The sequence below is a fragment of the Lemur catta genome, chromosome 3, assembly GCF_020740605.2.
Source record: "Lemur catta isolate mLemCat1 chromosome 3, mLemCat1.pri, whole genome shotgun sequence".
NCBI lineage: Eukaryota > Metazoa > Chordata > Mammalia > Primates > Lemuridae > Lemur > Lemur catta.
Window position 1 is genome coordinate 93,850,314 of NC_059130.1, and position 19,935 is coordinate 93,870,248.

The 19,935-nt window shown below is 53.4% G+C and overlaps 1 protein-coding gene across 4 annotated transcripts in view; it reads left to right on the plus strand.

Moving 5' to 3' along the window:
- The window catches only part of ERI3 (ERI1 exoribonuclease family member 3), a 127,986-nt gene that overhangs the window by 95,847 nt on the left and 12,204 nt on the right, over positions 1-19,935 (plus strand). For all 4 annotated transcript variants that reach the window (XM_045545613.1, XM_045545612.1, XM_045545610.1 and 1 more), the window contains one exon: positions 4,841-4,940. In XM_045545613.1, the coding sequence (XP_045401569.1) occupies positions 4,841-4,940 (100 nt within the window). The remainder of the gene's footprint in view (positions 1-4,840; positions 4,941-19,935) is intronic.

A 19,935-nucleotide genomic window follows, 5' to 3' on the forward strand; every position in this document is an offset into this window, starting at 1 on the left:
GAGGAATGGCAGGTGGTTTGATTTGGTTCCTAATCTTGGGAAATGGCCTATGAGCCTTGGGCCCACAGGGTAACAGGTCACCCAGAGGTCTGGTTAAAGGTCTGCTCCTGCCCACCTCATGGCGAGGCTGCATAGGCTGGATGTGCTGGTGCTGGCTTGGAAGCTCTGGGTTTTCTGGAAGTTGCAGAGCAGTCTGCTCTTCCATGTGCAGGCTGAACTGGGTTCTAGCTCTTTGGCCCAACCACTGCCCTGCCCCCTCTGTGTCCACTCCATTCTCAGGGCCTGTATGGATGGGCAGAGACACCATAGCAGCTGTTGATGCCTCTTCTTTCCTCTTTGAAGGATGCTGCTGCCGACGAGGGCTACTTCATCTATTAAACCCAATACACTTGTCGCAGCTGCTAAGCCCCCGTAAGCCGCCGGGCGCCGTGTTTGTGATGGGACTGACAGTGCATGGAGGAGGCTGATTATACACGATTCCATTTCGCGGGCCCAGCAATGTAATTTCACAGGGCGATCAGCGTTTGCATGTAATAGCAGGCTGTGCTGAGGTGTCAGAATATTAAAGGCGCTAATGGCAAAGCTCCCTGTTACACAGGGGGCCACCCGCCGCGCCTACAGCAGGGTTGTGCGGCAGGCCCGTCGCAGATGGCTGGCCACTAAGCTAATGGGGCAGCAGCCAAGGCAGGCAGAGCCACGAGAGGGGAGAGCCAGCCGGGAACAGCTCGGCACCTGCTTCCCTGCGCATGGAAATTACAGCAGCCCAGGGGAAGGGAAATGCGAGTGCCTGCCTGGCACAGGGCTGGGGTGGGCTAGTGTGCTAGGCCAGCCTCTTTCACCTCAACCCCACCCATCCCAGTGGCTCAGCACCAGTACCTGCCCTGTACAGGATCCGGGAGCTCCTCAGTCTCCGCCTGCTATGCCCTCTGGCCAGGAACCCCCAGAGGTTAGGTGCTGACTGCACCGCTGGGCAGGTGGGCCCTGATGGCTGAGGGAGGTGCAGCTGGAGAAGTGGCACCCTGAGTTTGGAGCCAGCACTGGGAAAGAGGCTCAGGAACAAGGGGCCCCTTTCCCCCCCGCACCCCACAGGCTGTCAGAAGCGAGCAAGGGAGCAGGGAGAGGGAGCAAAGGGGTGGACACAAGGCCCACTCGTGGCCACTTTGCTGTTGGCATGTGGAATTGGGAGGTGGTGCCTTAAGATGTGGCTCCTTCTCTCTAGTTGGCTGCCCCAGCCACACCCAAGCCCTTGTGCTCGCCCCTACTACTCTCCTTTGTCCTTGCTGAGACTTCTGCCTGGGATGTTGCACTCTCCTGTCATCTGTCAGACCCTCCTGGCCCTCTAATACCACTCCCTCCAGGAAGTTTTCCCAGCCTCCTGCAAGCCCACATGGCCTTCTTGTCTTCAGTGTCCCCACTGAGGGCAACCCACAGGGCTCAGCCTCCCTGATCCCCCTGCTCTGACAGTCCCTGGGTGCTGGCCTTGACTTCTCAGCTAGAATCTCTAGACATAACCTGTATCACCTTGCCCTGAGCTAGACTCCCAGGAAGGGCTCTCCTAAGACATGTAGACAGATGTAATCTCTTAAGGAGGACGTGTGGAGGGAGCAAGGAATGAAAGGACAGGCAGAGTCACCTGAGGGAGAGTCTGATGCATGTGTGGTGTGCCGCATATATGTGGTCAGGCCACGCTGTGATCTACATATCTGAGGGGGAGGGGCATGGGCTTTAGCAGTGAGTGCCGGGGTGGTGGTGTGTGGGTGCAGGTGCAGAGGGGCAGCAGGTGGGAGGATGCAGACCATACGTTGGCAGGAGCACGGTTTGCTGTAGGACCCTCTGTGTTCTCTCGGTGGCTCTGTGTCTGCCGCTGTGCCTGAGGGGTACTTGGGATGACAGGAGCTGGGGGAAGCTTGAAGTACTGGGCCCTGGTACTGTGCCTTGGTGGTTCCATGAAGCTGGTGGTCATGTCTGAAGGTTAAGCTCTGCAGGGGTGTGTGTCAGTACCTGGGAGAGACGTGCCAAGGTTCTCAGCAGGGGCAGCAGGGGGAGAGCCCAGGCTGAAAGAGAGCAGTTTTAATTAACCGTTTTTAATATCATTTTGGACTTTGGCTGGTATGTGAAGGCCCCGCTGGAAGCAGCATTTGTAAAAATTAAATCCCTCTTATTAGGAGCTTGGCAGACCCATGTGCACACGCCACCCCTCCCCCCGCCTTGTACCCCCCTGAGGAAGTGCTGGATGAGGCCATGTCACGGTAGCAATTGGTTATCACGCCTTATCTGGGAATATGAAACTGTGCGGCATGACACCCGCGGCCGCAGTGGAGACGCCAATTCATCTCGCCCTCGCTCTGACAAGCTAGACTGCCCTTCCTGAAAGGCATCCGTCAGGCGGGACTGGGCTGCCGCCTTGCCTGGCACCTCCGCTTTCTTGCCAGGGGCTCCAGCTTGCTCTGGCCCAGCCTGGCCCTCCTGGGCTCTGCTGCCCTCCATCCTCCTCCCACTCTGTGCAGTCTGCAAAAGATCTTGGGGAGTCATAATTACAATAATAATCTAATCATGGTGACGCGCGGGGCAAGCATCTAATGTTATCTGAAGTGGTCTTCCCGCTTAGCTGTGATAAGACTCGGGATGACGTGCAGATAACGTTGAGCTGCCCTGTCCCCGAGCTGCAAGCAGAGCGGAGGGGCCTCAGCAGCCCTGCCGCCCGCCCGCCGCTTTAAGCCGGGAAGCGGCAGCACCTGCTAATGCAAGTGTTTAATATTTGATGGGCTGGGATAAAGCAGGATCACCTTCGAATTGAATTGAGTGTCAGCCGAGAATCTATTACTGAAATTCGGGTGTGATTTGACAGCAAAGTAGACGATGTTATTCTTCACTAGTTACTGCAATCTTCTCCCCGACATCACTTAAATATTTTTTTCTTTGCTTGAGTAAACACACATTATCCTTCTTTTTTCCCCCGCTTCCTTCCCTTTTTCCTTTTTAGAGGGGGGGAAAAACCCATCCAGCTCACCTTCTCCAGGCTGATAGAGTAGATTGTTATTTCTTTATTTGTCCTATTAAATGGAATTTCTGATCGTTTAATCCGGCCTTTGTAAGTGATTTTAAAGTACTTGAAAGGCGGCCGCCACTGCTCTCTGGCCCACTGCGCTCCAGCCTCAGCCCTGGCCAGGCTCAGCAGCTCCTCCAGCTGTGCACCGCCCACTGGCTGCTTCCCTTGCTGCCTGCATCCCCGCTCTGCCCTGGCTTTGCGCCAGCGTCTTTTCCCCTGTCCTTGAGCCTCACACTCAGCCCCCATTTGTGGTTTCAGCTGTGACTTAGGAAAAGGTTGGCTGGGAAGTTGGGCTGTGGCTGGTACCTCTGTGGTCAAGGAACATGGCTTTGAAGGGTGCTGAGGTTTCAGGACACTGGCCTCTAGCCTTCTAGTACCCACGGTGCTGAAGGGTTAGTTCCTGCAGCTGGGAAGGAAGGGTGGACAGAGTCAGTGCCCTGGACCTTGGCACAGACCCTGTGCCCAGCCTCCTGGCTTGTGTTTCTGACCCGTTGCTGGGCCCTCTCCCCTCTGTGTTAGTGGGATGGGGACCTCCTGGGCCTCACAATGGGCTGGGGCACTGCAATGCCCGTCTGACCATGGCTGGCATTCACTTTAGTTCCATCACAGGATGCCTCTCCCCACAACTTCTGGGATTCACCTAAGCTTCATTCTCACTGATCACTGTCCTTCACACTGTCCTGACACTGGGAGAAGGCCAGCCTGCTGTTTAGGGACTTCTAAAGTGAGGGGATGGGTAATGTTTGAAGATTCAACTAGCTGCCAGGCCCACTGGTAGAAGCCCAGGACTTTGTTAGCAGGCTAAGAAGGAATTAAATACTGTTTGGCCACTTCATGGCGTTCTAAGCCATGTCAGTCTCTTCTTTCTGGACCTCAGTTTCCTCATCTGTGATGTCAAGTCAGTCATGCCTGTAAGAGAAAGTGCTGTCCCCTTCCTGCCATGTGTCCCTCAGGTGGAGGTTGCTGGCAGGTGGGGATGGGTAGGGGATGGAGGGGGGCAGCGGAGTGCTGGGGGCCTGAGCAGATCGATGCCCCCAGCACTTCCTTCCCCAACCCCAGGAAAACAATTAAGTACAGATCGATGGGTGGCCGCTTTGAATATGCATAAGTGAGCACTTGACCTTCAGCAGAGCATCTGCTCCCCCCACCACATACACACACACACACACACACACACACACACACACACACACGCCCTCATGTACTCCCCTCACAGCTGCGTGACTTGAGCAGGTGACCTTACTCCACTCCTCAGTTGAGCCCGCACATGGCACGGAGAGCCTTCTACAAGCCAGTCCTGCTCAGGGCCCTTGCTTTAGTATTCCTATCTGTGGAGTGAAGTTTGGATACGCTGGACTCCAAGGTCCTTCCTGAAGCCAGTCTTGGTGACCAGTAATACCATGGGGAGGGAGCCCAGCAAAGTGCTTGGAGCTCTGGAGAGGGGGGAATCTAAGGAGGGTGCATGGTGAAGGGGGTGCCCTGGTGAGAGGAGGGCTCCTGCTGAGGAAGATGCTAGTCACTGGGAGCTCTCTAGAGAGGAGCCCTGATGAGGAGTGCCCCGTGAGGGCTGGGGACTCAATTGGGGAGAAGCCCTGGAGAAGGGGAACTCTGGAGAAGGAAGGAGCATTCTGCTGGGGAGTGGAAAGGGGACCCAGCGAGGGGACTCTCACAAGGTGGAGTTATGAGAGTAAGCCTTTGGTGGGAAAATCTGGGGGTTGGGGGAGACCTGGTGAGTAGGGTTGGTTCAGGGGTCAGGGCCTCTGTTAATCACTCTTGCCTCCTGTCTTCCAGGCTTACAGCTTCGCCATGGGCTGCTGGCCCAAGAATGGACTTCTAGACATGAACAAGGGCCTCAGCCTGCAGCACATAGGTCGGCCCCACAGCGGCATCGGTCAGTCCCTTCGCATATACCCCTGGCAGCTTGGTCAGTCCCCTGCCCGCCTGCCCCAGTCCTCTGGCACACAGAGGGGTTCCATGGCTCATACACTGCCCCAGCAGGGCTCTCTCCATAGCTGGGGAGTGGGAGAGGGGGGGAGTGAGGGGATTACTGAACAGGACCACTGGAAAGCACCTCTCAAAACATTTCAGAGGAGGTTGGGGTCTTGGCTTTGGGTGAGTCACAGGTGGCCTTGGATTCAGGCCAAGGTTCCCCCTTCGCTGGCTGCATCCCTAGTGGGCAGTGTCCTCACGGGGTGGGTACATGTCAGCTTACCCAGCCCCCATGGAGGAGGCTGGAGGAGGCTGTTTAATATTGTTTCAGGTCTGTGGCCACTAAACTGGACGATCAATGGGAGTTAAGGAGATGAATTATTTAAACCTCACCAGCTTTTAATTAGTCAGGGTCCTTCTGACCGATGGCTCCGTCCACGGGGTATTGACTCCCCCTCAGGAGCAGCAGCCTCCATTGAGCGGGGCCTGGGTTGGGAGGGGCCACTTGGGGTACCAGGTGGGGGTACACCCTCAGGGGGATTCCTGGTTGGTAGGAGACTGGAGTGGCTATGATTCCAGGGAGTTGGAGGCTCTGCTAGTTTCTGATGTATCAGTATGAATATGTATCTGTCTGAGTATTTGTATGCCTGCGTATGTGTGACACCATTAGCTGTATGTCTCTAAGAGTGTAATTCGTCTATGATTATATTAATACATACCTGTTTGAAGGATGTGTGTGTATGTTTAACAATATATCCGTATTTTTATGAGGGCATGTGTCTGTGTAGGGAAGCAACCACCAGCCTGTGTATATCTGTCAGAAAGTGTATCTGTTTGTTTCTGTGTCTTATTTTGTTCGCAAACACACATGTGTGCATGCAAATGCTTTCAAGTGGGGTACTTGACCAGGCATAGACTTTGTTCCAAGTGTGGAGGAGCTAGGGTATTCCTGGGTGGTGCTGCAACATTGTCACAACCTGTGTACCTTTGGGTAGGTATCCTTATGGGGGACTGGAGAGATATACTAGAAGGACTGAAGGACCTAGGAGTAGCCCCTTTATCTATTCCACAGACATTCACTGGTGCCTAGTGGGTGCTGAGCATGCTGAGTAGAAGTTCCTGTTCTCAGGGAGTGCACATCCTGGAGAGAGACAGAGAATGAAACAGGTGCTTGCCACCCAGGGGACTAAGGGCTGTGACAGAAACACCTGCATCTCCCCAGAGGAGGTTTTCCCTGTCCTCAACTGCCAAGGTAGCTTCTGCTTCTTCAGCTACATCTCACTGACTCCTGGGATGCCCCATATCATTCTTTTTGGGACATCCCAAGGCTCTTCTGAGGTCCAGGGGAAAAGAGGAAGCAGTCACCAGGCCTGGGGAACTGGGGGTACTCCACTGGAACTGCTGTTCCCCCCCATAGAAGTTCTCCATGCAACTTAGAGAAGACACCAAACTCAGCAAGGTGATGTGCCTGGGAGGTCAGCAGGAAATTTCCTAACGAAGAGAACACTTGAGTTGGGATCTTTGAAAGGTGAATAGGAGCTTGCTAGGCAGAAAAATGTAGGGATATTTTAGGTAGGAAGACTATGTGTACAAAGACCTGGGGGCATGAGGCCCAGTGTATTGAGAAGACAAGTCCAGACATCTACAAGTAGTTTCCCGTGACTGGAGTGGAAAAATTTGGGTTAGGGAACAGCTAGAAAATAAACAAAGACATAAGCAGGGCCTTGAATGCTGCATGGTTAAAGGGTGTAGATTTTTCCTGAGGTTTTGAGGAGATGTAGAAGGTTTGTGAGCAAGAGAATGACATGATCAAAGCTCTGATTCAGAATCAATGAGATAGTTTGTGCTACACAAAACTAGTTCTTAGTAGGTGCACAGTAAATGCATATGGATGGATGAATGAACGGGTGCATGGACAAATGAATCCATGAAAGAGTGATGGAAAAGGGAGGGGCCAGAGAGAGAGGACCAGTGGGAAGACTTGCTTTGGTCCAGGGGAGAAGGAACTGCTAGTCCTTGAGTCTGGCTGGTACGAGGGAGAGTGGGACTGTGTTAATGGACCCTGCACAGCCTTGATCTGGGTGCCCTGCTTCTGTGTGTCTGTCCCAGGGAACCCCTTTGTGAGAAGATACATTGACACACTCTTGGTTCCTCTTGAGACTCAGTGATGGCCCTCCTGTCTGTTCGCCTGTTGATCCTGGGTTAGGAACCCTGAGGTAGCCCCTCCTCTTTCACAAAAGAAGGTTTCTCCACCTGGGTGGGCCCAGTGGGGCAGCCCAAGACTTTGAGTGGCAATGGAGTAAGGGCTTTGGAGCCACAGGAAGTTCTGGCTCCACCACCCAGGACCCTGTGACCTTAGACGAAGGACAGTGCCACCTGCCTCTCAGGGCTGTTGGGAAGGTTCAGCAAGTCACCTGTGTAAAGCACTTTTGCAGTGCCTGGCACATAGTGGGTGCTCAAGGAGCTTCCTCCTCTTGTGCCTTGCCAGCACCAGGGGCTCCCTAGAGGGTTCTTGGCACTTGGTCTTCATAGTCTTTGAATGAAGAGGGCTGCCCTGCCAGCTCTGGCTGCCTCTGAGGTGTGGGTGAGGGTGCTTGGAAGGGAGGGAGGATGCAGGGCATTAATTGGGCTGGGAGAGGCGGGGAGGGGAGGCGTGAGTTTTGAGCAGTGAGGTTAATGGCCCTCGCACCAAAGAGACAGCTTTAATGAGCTTCAGCTGGCGGTGCCCCGAGTTACTGTGCGTGCTAAAAGGGTCGCGCTGTAAGAGTTTGATGTGGACTGCTTCCCAGCCCTGGGGTCAGGGGTCAGCTCCTGTCACTGGCCACTCAGGCTGGTCCTCAGTGACATGGTGCTAATTAACTGTGTGAGGAGCTGCCAGCCTGGAGTGGGGAGTGGTATGTATATTGGTGGGGGGTGAGGTGCACTGGGTGATGCTGGGCGAGGGTTCTGCAGATCCCACAGCTTAGCCATCTCCAGCGTCTGCTTGGTTCCTGCAGTGCCATGGGAGTGTGGCATGGGTGGTGTGGAGGTGCCAGGAGAGCAAGGAGGCAGGCTAGCTGGAGTGTTGGGGTGACAGGTGCAGGGCAGGGGATCAGCTGTAGAAGGAGACAGGGCCAGCTGGCATGGTGGCGCTTGTCGGGCTGACATGTTTGAGGGGGGCTGTGGGAGTGTTTGGGGCAGGGGAGTGACTTGGTCAGAGTTGGGCTTCAGTCAGTGCAGTCTGGTAGTTAGTACAGGAAGGCCTCTTGAGGAGAAACTACAGACAGGGAGGCCAAAGGAAAGGTACAATAAGGTAAGCAAGAGGTCATGGTTAATTCAGAGCTGGGCAGTGGCTGTGGAAATGGAGGCCAGGGACCAGGCAAAACTTTCATTCAATACACGTGACCTTGTACCTGCTATATGTCAGGAACTGTGCTAGGTGCTAGAAATGTATTGGTAAAGATGACAGCCACAGGGCTCACAGGTGGGCTTGGCCTTGGGCACTGAGGGAGAGAGGTGGGGTTAGGGATGGCCAAAGAGGGTCCAGAGGCGGTGGAGCGCTGGGCGAAAAGGCTGCTGGAGGCTTGTCAGTGTGGCATCTGAGGGGGAGGGACACTTCCTCCTGGGGTAGTGGATTGGCCTTGGCAGCCTGGTGAACAGGGTGGTGCTGGAACGGGTTGTGGGTGAGGAAGGACTATGTGTTTAGAGCTGCTGACTTCCAGGACTGCAGTGGGCACCGTCAGCATCCTGGGTTTGGGCCCAAGGCCCTGAGGCAAGGCAGCTTCCATGGGGAACTGCTGAGTGTTCCTTCTGTCATTTCAGCAAAGGGTCAGCAAAGCATTCACAGTATTTTAGGGCACTTTATATTAACTAATTTAATTTTCACAACAGTCATATGATATGAAGGCAGGCATCATCATTCCCATTTTATAGATGAGGAAACTAAGGCTAAGTTAAGTGGCTTGCGTAAAGTCACACAGCCAGTTGAGTTGAGGAGCCAGGATTCAAACCCAAGTCCATCCGAGTGCAGAGCCTGTGTTCTCATCACTGTGCTGAACTATGACGTACATTTTTGGTGTCAGGCTTTGTGCTACCAACAGAGATAATCTGGAAGAAAACAAGCTCTCTTCCCTCATTTCTCTCAGCATCATGTGAAACACAACAAGCCTTGACAAAGCCTCAGTAGCAGCAGCTGAGGAAGAAGGGAAAGGCGGCGTTGCCACCCCTTCACCCTCCTACAGTTGCCTTCAGAGCCTGGGCCCTGCAGCTGTTGGCATCTGACCTCCTTCTGGCCCTGACAGTTCTTTGTGATTTCAGTTTGCTCTCCACCTCTTGGCCCGGGAGAATTCTGCCCATCTTCCAGGGGCCACCTCCTCTGGGAATCTTACCTGGCCCTCCCAGTGTGAGTATACCAAATACACACTTGGGCCCGATTATAATTTGTTGGAGGTAACAATCTGGCCCTTACATACTTGGGTTCTCTAAGGGCAAGGCCTGGGCCTCCTTCCCTTCTTTCTTTCTGGAAATCTGCACAGGAAATGTCAGTAAAATCTTAACTGTTATTGTGACATGAAGGCCCCAAAGACTGCTGGTTTCACTGGCTGGGAGAGTAACTGCAACCTTCCCTGACACCCAGCTGTGTGGTCCTGCCCTTGGAGCTTAGCCCCTCTGTTCCAGGACTGAGGAGACCCCTCTGAGGCCTATGGTGCAGGTGGCATGGCCAGAGACCGAGTGGACTCTCCCAGGAGTGTGCCACCCAGGATAGTTTGGCAAGAGAGCTGGGCTGGCAGGAGGCAGGGTGGGGGCTTGGCCCGGGGGGCAGGCAGTGCTGGCCTGTGGTCTCCCCTGAAGGAGTGGGGTGTCTATCAAGAGTCCAGTCAGAACGCATTAGCTCTGTGACACGGATCTCATTAGTGCCCGTGAGAGGTGTCACTGCGGGAGAATCGTCGGCTCAGGGAGACGCTTGTACCAAAAGGAAGAAAGGACAGTGACAGCCTTTTCTCTGCCGCCTCTGCCGCCACGCTCACTGGGCCGCCCGCCCTCCTCCTCGTGGGGGGGTGGGGGTGCTGGCTAATGAGCTCGTCTGCAGTACAGCTTTGCCTTCCCCTCCTTGAAGTTTCCCAGGTCCCTCTGAAGACCTCAGGCCCAGGATTAGCACACACCAAACGCCAGCCCCCCTCTTGCCCAGCAGGGAGTTCCTTCTGATCACCCTGCTCCTGCTACCATAGGCAAGGGAAAGGGGGTGGTGCCAAGACAGAGCCACTGTGGCCTGGGGGGTGGGGGGCTCACACCCCTGGGAAGCCTCAAGCCCCTCTGTATCCCTTGGCAGAGTGACCATGGCCACCTCTCGCAGAGGGATTTTGCCAGAGCTGCAGTCATCTCCCCTTCTCTTTCCCCATGACATTTCCTAGCCTGGCAATGTCCCCCTCCCTGTGGTTAACCGCCCCCCCCCAAGGCGGGGAAGACTGTAAGGACTCTGGCTGGGGGTTCAGCAGGTAGCACTGAGATCTGATAGGATGTGGAGCTTCAGAATCCGCAGGATTCCCAGTGTCTGGGCTTTGGATGGCCTGAGAGTGATGAAGGACTGGTGTGAAGCCCCTGCAGACCTTGATGTCCCTCTCCCCATCTGTCCCAGAGAGGTTCCCCCACTACCTCCAGCTATGTCCATCGTCAGGGCCGGGAGGGAGGAGTCAGTCCAGCTGCCTTGTGGGGAGGGCAGAGAACACAGCTAGAGTGTTTGCTTCCCCAGCACCAGAGCCCACTCCCATCTAGCTCTCTCTGGTGTGGCCCTGAGAAAGTGAGAAGCCAGGAGGATGGATGGGATAACTCCAGGTATCTGCAGGGTCTGCACTGCCTGCCTGGGTAGTGCTTCAGGAGAGGGGTGCTGGCTCCTTCCTCCCTGAGCTGACCCCCTTGGAGCCCCAGGGACATCTGAGGAATTGGTTCTTGCCAGACACCAGGCTCTAGTCTTCAGTAACCACCACAGATGGAAAAATGGATGGATGGATGGTGAGCTGATGGACAAATGGATAGAGGAAGGCTCTGGGTGTGTGTGTGTGTGGCCTATGTGTGCTGATGCATTGGGAAGTACAATCTTTGTTTCCCTACCTTCCTAGCCCCAGGCCCCAGCCTGGCCTCCCCTTGTCTCTCTCTGTATCTCCTGTCAAACCATCGCAGACGTAAATGACAAAGAAATCAGAAAGACAGATCAATGCCGGCCAAATTAGCACTTGCAGATAGACTGTGCGGGGATGTCAGCGCCCTGACCCCTGGTGATCTTGCAGCCTCCGCTGCTGATATTATGCAAATTGCATCCATCTGGCAGGACCAGAGTGCTGGCTGCTCCTACTCAGAGGAGTAATGGGCTGGGGGGTGGGCGGGAGTGTTGGAGCAAGAGTCAGTGGAGTGAGTGTGTGCATGTGTGTGCGTGTGAGAGCATGTGTTTGAGTGTGTATGAGGGCGTGTGGTGCCGACTGAGCACTGGAGCACTGGGTGGTGATTGAGTGATTGACAGGGCAGATAAGGGACTGCATTGGATTCCTTTGGGCTGGGGGATTAGGAGCAGCCACAGATGGGAGATAACCAGACTTCATTTCAGTTTATTTTCCTCCTTATCCCCTCTCCCCACCTTCACTCCCGAAAAACACAATCTCTGTAGTTTGCGTTGCCATCAATATTTGCAAGTCATTACAGCTGGTTTAAGGTGAGAGACAATGTCAGGGCCCAGACCAGGCCAGCCCCTCCCCCCGTCCCCAACAGGTCTGCTGCTCTGAGCATGAGTCCCCAGAGCGCCCTCACTCCAGCCCCTCCCCCAGGCCCACAGCACCCATGGCCATCCATACCTTGTGGGCCAGCCCTGCTACCCACCTCACCTGAGCTAGTGCCACCTGACACTCCTTAAGCTGGGCCCTAACTCTCCACCTGAAGCTACTTGCATGACATCCCTGCCCCACAGTTAGGCTCCAGCATAGGTGCTTCTGCTCCTAGTATTATCTGTGCCCTCTGGGACTGTTTCTACTCCTCTACAGTGTTCTGGACCCTTCCCCACAGCTCCTTTCACTACTGGACCCACTCCCCAGCTAGGGAAGGTGGGGCCTTTGGCTAATGGACAGGGGAATTTGTTTGGTCTGATCTGAGTCACACCAGTATCATTCTGCATTTTCTGAGTGCCAGGTATAGCACAGAGGGCTCTGAATCTGTTATCTCATTGAGTTCTCAAACCCTGTGATGGGGCTGTCATCTCTGCTGTATGTGAGGACACGGAGGCTCAAGAATGTTGTCATTCACCCAGAGCTACTCAGCAGGAGAGCTGGAATTTGAACACAGATCTCTCCTGGTCTAGGGTTTGAGCTCTTAATCACCAAGCCCTGCAGCTTCACTGCTGTTCCACCAGCCGCAGACACACTGACATATCACCATGCCTGAATCCGTTTAAGTGAGCCTTCCTTGTGCAGGAGGCAGACAGGTTCCTTCAGCTCCTAGCCCGTGAACATAGACGCTGACCCAGACCTCCTACTAGGCAGAACAGCCTAAGCCAGGCAACGGGACAGGAGTCAAACAGGTCCTGCCCTCAGGAGCTGCGTGGCCAAGACAGCTGGGCTGCAGCAGGGAGGACACACAGAGGACAGAACGCACCCAGCAGCTGAGCCAGCCCAGGAGTGTGTCCCAGCATGCGGCATCCAAGCCTCTGTAGCTCGGAGAGGGACTGATGCAGTTCAGGCCAGCCAGCCGCAGTAGCTGAGGGTAGAACTGTCCCAGGGGCCCCTCCAAAACTGGGTCCCCGCTGTACCCTCCCACCAGCAAGGTTGGGAGCTGGGAGTGCTGGGGACATGTCCGGGGACATGTGTGCAAGGGGAGCTTGTCCTAATGAGGAGAACATGGCTGCTAGTTAGGCAAGGGGCGGGCGGGGAGCCGCAGAGCTGATTGAAGGCAGGGGCAGGGGTCAGACAATTAGGCCCAGATCCTGCCGTTTGATGTGAGTTCTGAGGCCTCAAAGCCTCCCTTCAGCCGGCTCCCTCCACTCCCTCCTCTCCCTCCTCTTTCCTTTCTTCTTCTGCCCAAAGGCAGGAAGGATGGAAACGCTTACACTCACTGTTACTATTATTAAACCCTGCGGCAGGCCAGCCAGACCCCAGGACTCCTGCCCACAGGGGGCACCCCAGGCCCCTAGGAGGTTCCTTAGGCCCCAGAGGGGGCATCTGGCCAGAGGCCAAGGCCAGGCCAGCTGAGCCCCAGGGCAGGGTAACCTGCCTCTCTTGCTTCTGAGGCAGGAGAGTGAATGGGGCCGGCCAGTGGGAATTTGGGCCCTGGGCTGTTGGGACCATATCCCAGGCCTGCTTTGGCCATTGCCTCCTGCAGACCACTTGGTTCTTTTCTGTCCTGTTCTGCAGGTGGGGGGTGAGGGTGTGGTTCATTCACGCTCATATCCCATCACACAAATAGTCATCTGCAGCAGTCACATCAAAACCTGTCCCACAAGAGGAAGATGCATAGAGCCACACAGCCCCACAGCACTGTCACACACCCCAAAGCGGAGCCCTCCCCCCCCCACCAGATGTCATAGCCTCACATACCATCACAGGGTCCCATACTCTAGTCAGACCCACAGGGGCTTGCACAAAAGCCCTGGCTGTCCCCTGCCACAGGGCCCTGGGAACTAAGCCCAACTCCAGAACAGCTGGAACAGCAGTTGATCTTGCGTCCAGGGTTGGGGGGGGGGTGCCAGGGCGCCATCCTAGGAGGTAAGCCCAGAGAGCCGGTACTGACCAGAGTGGGAGGAAGCCAGGTTGGGGGGGCAGAGGGAAGAGGGAGGGTGGGAGCAGAGATAAATGTTAGCTCATTTCTTCCGTAATTAGTTACTCCCTCATCCCCGCGTTGTAATTGTGAACAAGCTGTAATGTTTAATTAGTCTGTAAATGAAACCCCAATTTCATAATGGCCTGGCTGACAGGGCTAAGTGAGCAGGGGAGGAGGTGGAGGAGAGAGGATAGGGAGGGCCTGCAGGGGGAGGGCAGGCTGTGGGATCACCTCCTTCGCAGCCCCAGCCAGGCCCCTGTGGGGGGAGGCTGTGTGACTGGGTCCAGTGCTGCACTCTCTCCACTGGCCCTGCTCAGCAGCGGAAGGTGGGGGTGCCTGCCTCCCCCTCAGTTCTCTGATTGGGATGCCTCAGTCACAGCCCAGCCCAGATGCTTCTGGTCGGAGAAGCGGACTGGATGTGCCCAGCAAGGATGCCGCCTTCTTCCTAGAGACCTCTGCTCGCACCTAGCACCTCAGGATCTGGGCCTACACACCTAAAGGAGCCAGTGTGTGGCTTAGGCCCCTCCCCCTCCCGTCCCCTGCCTAGCGGAATCTGCGCTCTGTGGACACCCAGGCTCCTCACACCTCCCGGTCTGTAGGTGCCGCACCGCAGCCTGTGATGAACTGGAGCTGCCGCAGGGGGGAGCCCCTGGCCCCACCGCTGCCTCATTGGTCTCTCCCTGTCTCCCCCACAGCATCCTCACCGCCGGCACACGCCTCCGCCCCGCCTGCTGCAGCCATAAATCTCAATTTACAAGGGCGGCTCTGGTGGGGGAGGGAGGCAGGACCGCTAATGATGGCTCCTCAGCCGGATTTTTCATGTTGCACAGTCATAAATTTTTAAGAACAGCATGGGCAGCACGTTAGCAAGTTATCGAGGCTGCCTCCGTGGTGGCTGCCTATCTCAGAGAGAGAAGGGCAGAGACCGGGTAGGGGCAAGGAGGTATTTGGGACAGGGGGGCAGGGCAGCCAGACGGGTCTTAAGGCAAGGGTAAGGCTGGTCCAAGCAGACAGCTAGGGTGAGAGTGAGCCTTTGCACAGGGCGAGGTCATGCTGCCAGAGCAGGCAGGAGCCAAGGACAGTCACTTGGGGGGGATCAGGCATGTAGGCATACAGACCTTGGCGTTTGGGAGCCACTGATGGATGCCTCTGCTCCAGGACTTGACACCATGATGTACAGGGAGCCTGGAGACATATGGATTTTCAAAGTGGCCACTTTGAATAGAATTACAAACCCTGAGCATGTGCACAGTGAGGACTCTCCCCGGCAGAGCTTCACTTGGTTCAAAAACCAGGTGCATTTTAGGTTCTTTCTCGGGAGCTGGGTTCCCTGGCGTTGTGGAGGGAGGGCCCACAGAGGGAGCATACCTCTGGGTGGCCTGGAGCCAGGCTGACCTCATTCTGATTAAGGCTCATCCCTTCCAGGTTGAGTGGCCCTGGGTAAGTCATTTACCATCCTGGGCCTCTGTTTCTTTCTCTTTAAAGTAGGTTTGGCCAGACTCTGTGGTTCACACCTGTAATCCCAGCACTCTGGGAGGCTAGCCTGGGCAACATAGCAAGACCGTGTCTCTACAAAAAGTAAATAGTAATAAAGTAGGTTCAATGATAGCTCCTAACTCCCAGGCTCACTGAAAGTAAGTATAATAAAATCCTGAGTACATATTAGCTCCTTTGTCTATTTAAATCTCTAGAAAAATTTCTGAGGAAAGTGTGTGTCTGGGGAAAAGATTTTTGTGGGAGATGGTGAGGTATTCACTTTGTTTAATCACTCTTTCACAGAGTACTTGCTGAAGTCTTCTGGGTGCCCAGGCCAGGACTGGGGCCTCAGAGGTGGGGAAGTTCCTTACTGAGAGGTGAGGTGAGCACTTTTGCCTGAGGGAGGTCAGTGTTCTCAGCCCTGTGCCTGGTTCCACCACAGGGTTGAGGGGCCAGACCTAGCCCTGTCCTTCCATGGGAACACCAAAGCCTTTAGGCTGCTCACAAGCCCCCAGGCCAGGTGCTCACCTGAGTTCCCTGATCCATCCTATTAAAGGTTAAGATCTTGACCACCTCAAGGGTGGGCAGGAGGAGCAAGTAGGAATCAAGGAGTCCTTGGAGGAAGAGGACCCAGCACCAGGGACAGCCTCCGAAGGCCCACAAGCACAAGGTCAAGAAATCAGAAGTTGCTCCAGTCAGCAGAAGTAGTGTGAGTGTGTGTTTGTATTGGGTGTTGTGAGTGAAAATCCTGATGACTCCATGGTATCCATCAGGACTAAGGCTGGTCATTAGGCAGAAGAGAGTCCCCATTCCCAGCCTTGTTGGCTTAGGGGCAGTCCCTGTGCACTTGGACAGACTCACAGCCTCTGTCCTCTGCTGACTGCTCCTGCCCCTTCTCAAGCCACTCCCCTCCTGCTCCCTACACTTGGGCCCTTCCCTCATCTCCTGGAACCTGCCAACTTTGTCTCACCTCAGAGCCTTCTCACGTGGCCTAAGTAACTCAGGCTCATCCTTCAGAGCTCAGTTCCAAGTTTGCTTCCTCAGGGAAGCTTCCCCTGACTCCTAGACATGGTCAAATCGCCTTCTCCTTGTATACTTTTACACAGCACCCTGCACCCCCTTTATAGCATTTAACCACAGTTGTAATTAAGAAATTACTTATTTGAAAGTTGTTTAATGCCTCTCTCTCCTACTAGATTGTAAGTTCCTTGAGGGCAAGAACTTATGTCTGTTTTGTTCAGCTTGTATCCCCAAAGCATAGCACAGTGTCTGACATGTGTAGGCAGATTGTAAATAAAACGTGGTGTTTTGAATTGACTTGAACTGAGCTGAGATGGCCCTGGCCCACCCCTGGGTGCCATGGCAGGGGGAGGCGGCTAGGGAAGTGCCTGGAGCTGAGGTGGTTCCCATTAGTCCTCATGATTAATTCACAGCCACACAGTGATGGAGTGGGCTTGTCCCCAGTCAGCGCCTCCGCTGGGGCCCACCTGTTAGCGACAAACAAACAAAGGGGATAAATAATGCATTGGGAGCTGAGCCAGGCAAGGCAGCGGTATTGAAATTAATAGGGATTAGCTGAGCAGCTTGAGGATGAAATATTTACCAGGTGGGACTGGGCTTAGGGAGGGCAGCCCCCCTTCCCAGAGTCCCCAGGCATTACTAGGCCCTTCTCCAGGGTATCATTGGCTAGGACTGGGGAGTCCCAGCACCACCACCATGATCTCTGGCTGCCTTGGTTTGCAGGACACGCTGGCCAGAACGGTGAGAGCTCAGGCCCCAGCCAGTTTCCTGGCACAGTGAGTCTTAGGCAAGCCAAAGTGCCAGGAAGGAAGGAGGCTGAAGCCTGGAAGCAGGAGACAAAGACCATGATGGATTTTCAGGGCCTGGGCATGTCGAGGCTTTGGGTGGCAAGTGTTAGGGCTGGAGTAGGTTCACCTGTGCTCTTGCCCCTTCACCCTCCCTTCTTCTTTTCCTCCAGTCCTTCCCTCCCATCCACTCAATGCATATTTCCTGAGGGCCCTGGGTAGATAACATTGGTGCCCTCAAGGGGTTTGTGGTCTAGCAGGAGGTGACGGAGAGGCAGTTGTGATAGGGGGAGAATTGGGTGCTGTGGAAACACACAGAAGAGGTTCCCAGCACAAAGATGGGGCAGACATTAGGCATCCTGGAAGAAACGCTGGTGAACTTGGGCCGTGAGGGATGAGAGGGGAGTGCCAGGAGAGAAGTGAGGAGGAGTTTTCCAGGCAGAAGGCAGAGCATGTGAAAAAGCCAAGGGGCAAAAGAGCCTGAACTCCTCTGTGTAACGGGAGATCGGAAATGATGAAACCAGAGGACCTAACCAGGGCCAGATCCCTAGCATTTTATAAAGGGGTTTGGATGTTGTCCTGAGCAGTGAGGAACCATTGGATGTCGTGTTGGTTGTTTTTAATTTTTTTTGTGTGTGTGTGTGACAGAGTCTCACTCTGTTGCCCTGGGTAGAATGCAGTGGTGTCACTGTAGCTCACTACAACCTCAAACTCCTAGGCTCAAGTGATCCTCCTGCCTTAGCTTCCCGAATAGCTTTTTACCCCTCCCACCCTCCTCCCTTCTTAGTTTTAATGTCCATTACACCACTTTATGACCATATATACTCCTCATTTAGTTCCCACAGGTGTGCACCACCACGCCCGGCTAATTTTTTTTCTATTTTTGGTAGAGACAGGGTCTCGCCATGTTGCTCAGGCTGTTCTTGAACTCCTGGCCTCAAGCAATCCTCCTATCTCAGCCTCTCAAAGTGCTAGGATTATAGGAGTGAACCACCATGCCTGATCTGTTTTAATTTTTGACTCTTAACTTTTTACTTTGAATTAATTTTACATTTGTAGGAAAGTTGCTATATATCCCTTACCCAGTTTTCCCTAATGTTACCATCTTATATAGTAACAGTACAATTATCAGCATCAGAAAATTAACATTGGTGCTATACTTTTTTTTTTTTTTTTTTAGACAGGGTCTTGCTCTGTCATGCTGGCTAGAGTGCAGCAGTGTCGTCACAGCTCACTGCAAAGTCAAAACTCCTGAGCTCAAGCAATTCTCCCACCTTAGCCTCCCAAGTAGCTAGAACTACAGATGCACGCCACCACGCCTGGCTCATTTTTCTATTTTTTTATAGTGATGGGGTCTCACTCTTGTTTAGGCTGGTCTCAAACTCCTGACCTCAAGCAATCCTCCTGCCTCGACCTCCCAGAGTGCTAGGATTACAGGCATGAGCCACCACACCTGGCTGGTACTATACCGTTAACTAAAGTAAAGGCCTTAATTTAATTTCACCAGTGTTTCCATTAATTTTCTGTTTCAGGATCATTGAAGGGTGTTTGTTTTTTAATTTCAATGGATTTAGGGGATACTAGTGTTTTTTGTTACATGGATGAATTGTATAATGTTGAAGTCAGGGCTTTTAGTGTACCTATCACCGGAATAGTGTACATTGTACCTGATAGGTAGCTTTTTATCCTATAGCCCCCTCCCACCCTCCTCCCTTCTTAGTTTTCAATGTTTATTATACCACTTTATACCCCTCATTTAGTTCCCACTTATAAGTAAGAGCATGTGGTATTTGTTTTTCCAAAATTTCTGAGCTACTTCACTTAGGATAATAGTCTCCAGCTCTATCCAAGTTGCTGCGAAGACATTATTTCATTCCTTTTTATAGCTGAGTAGCACTCCATGGTGTGTGTGTGTGTACACACCACATTAGCTTTACCCACTCATCAGTTGATGGGCACTTAGGTTGATTCCGTATCTTTGCAATTGTGAATTGTGCTGTGATAAACATTTTGGGTGCTGGTGTCTTTTTTATAAAATGACTTCTTTTCCTTTGGGTAGATACCCAGTAGCAGGATTGCTGGTAGGTCTACTTTTAGTTCTGTGAGAAATCTCCATACTGTGTTCCATAGAAGTTGTACTAGTTTTCAGTACCAACAGCAGTGTTTAAGTGTACCTTTTTGTCTGTATCCACGCCAGCATCTGTTATTTTTTTACTTTCTAGTAATGGCTAGATCTGCTAGGGGTAAGGTGGTATCTCATTGTGGTTTTCATTTGCATTTCCCTGATGATTAGTGATGTTGAGCATATTTTCTTATGTTTCTTGGCCACTGAAAGGTTTTAAGACAAGGGAGTGAAATGACCAGACTTGTGGTTTAAAAGGATACCACAGAGGAGAGATTAGGAGGGGTAGTGCTGTCACCTAGGTGAGAGACGGTGGTGGCCTGGATCAGGTTGGTGGTAGTGGGAATATGGGTGTAAAATTATTGGAATATATGTGGTAATTAAATACCCAGGGAGTGGATAAGTTGGCCTAGGGAGAGAGTAGAGGGTAAGAAGGGAAGAGGGCCAATGACAGCTCTGAGCAACACCCACATCTAAGGAGTGTTCAGAGGAACTGAGGAGGATCGTGTGGAAAGAGAGCATGGGAAGGAGAGCTTCAAGGAGTGAGTAGTCCACTGTGTCCATCACAGCCAGAAAAGCTTCACTCCACAAATCATAGGGATCATTGGAGAAAGCAGTTTTGGTAAAGCAATGATCAGATTGCAAGGTGGGAGAAGAGGAAATGAGACCTTGAGTGTAAACTACTCTGAAGTTTGCCTCTAAAAGGGAGGAGAGGTTGGGTACTAGCCACATGGAAAAGGGGGTTAAAAGGAGACTCATTTTCTCCCAAGATGGGAGAG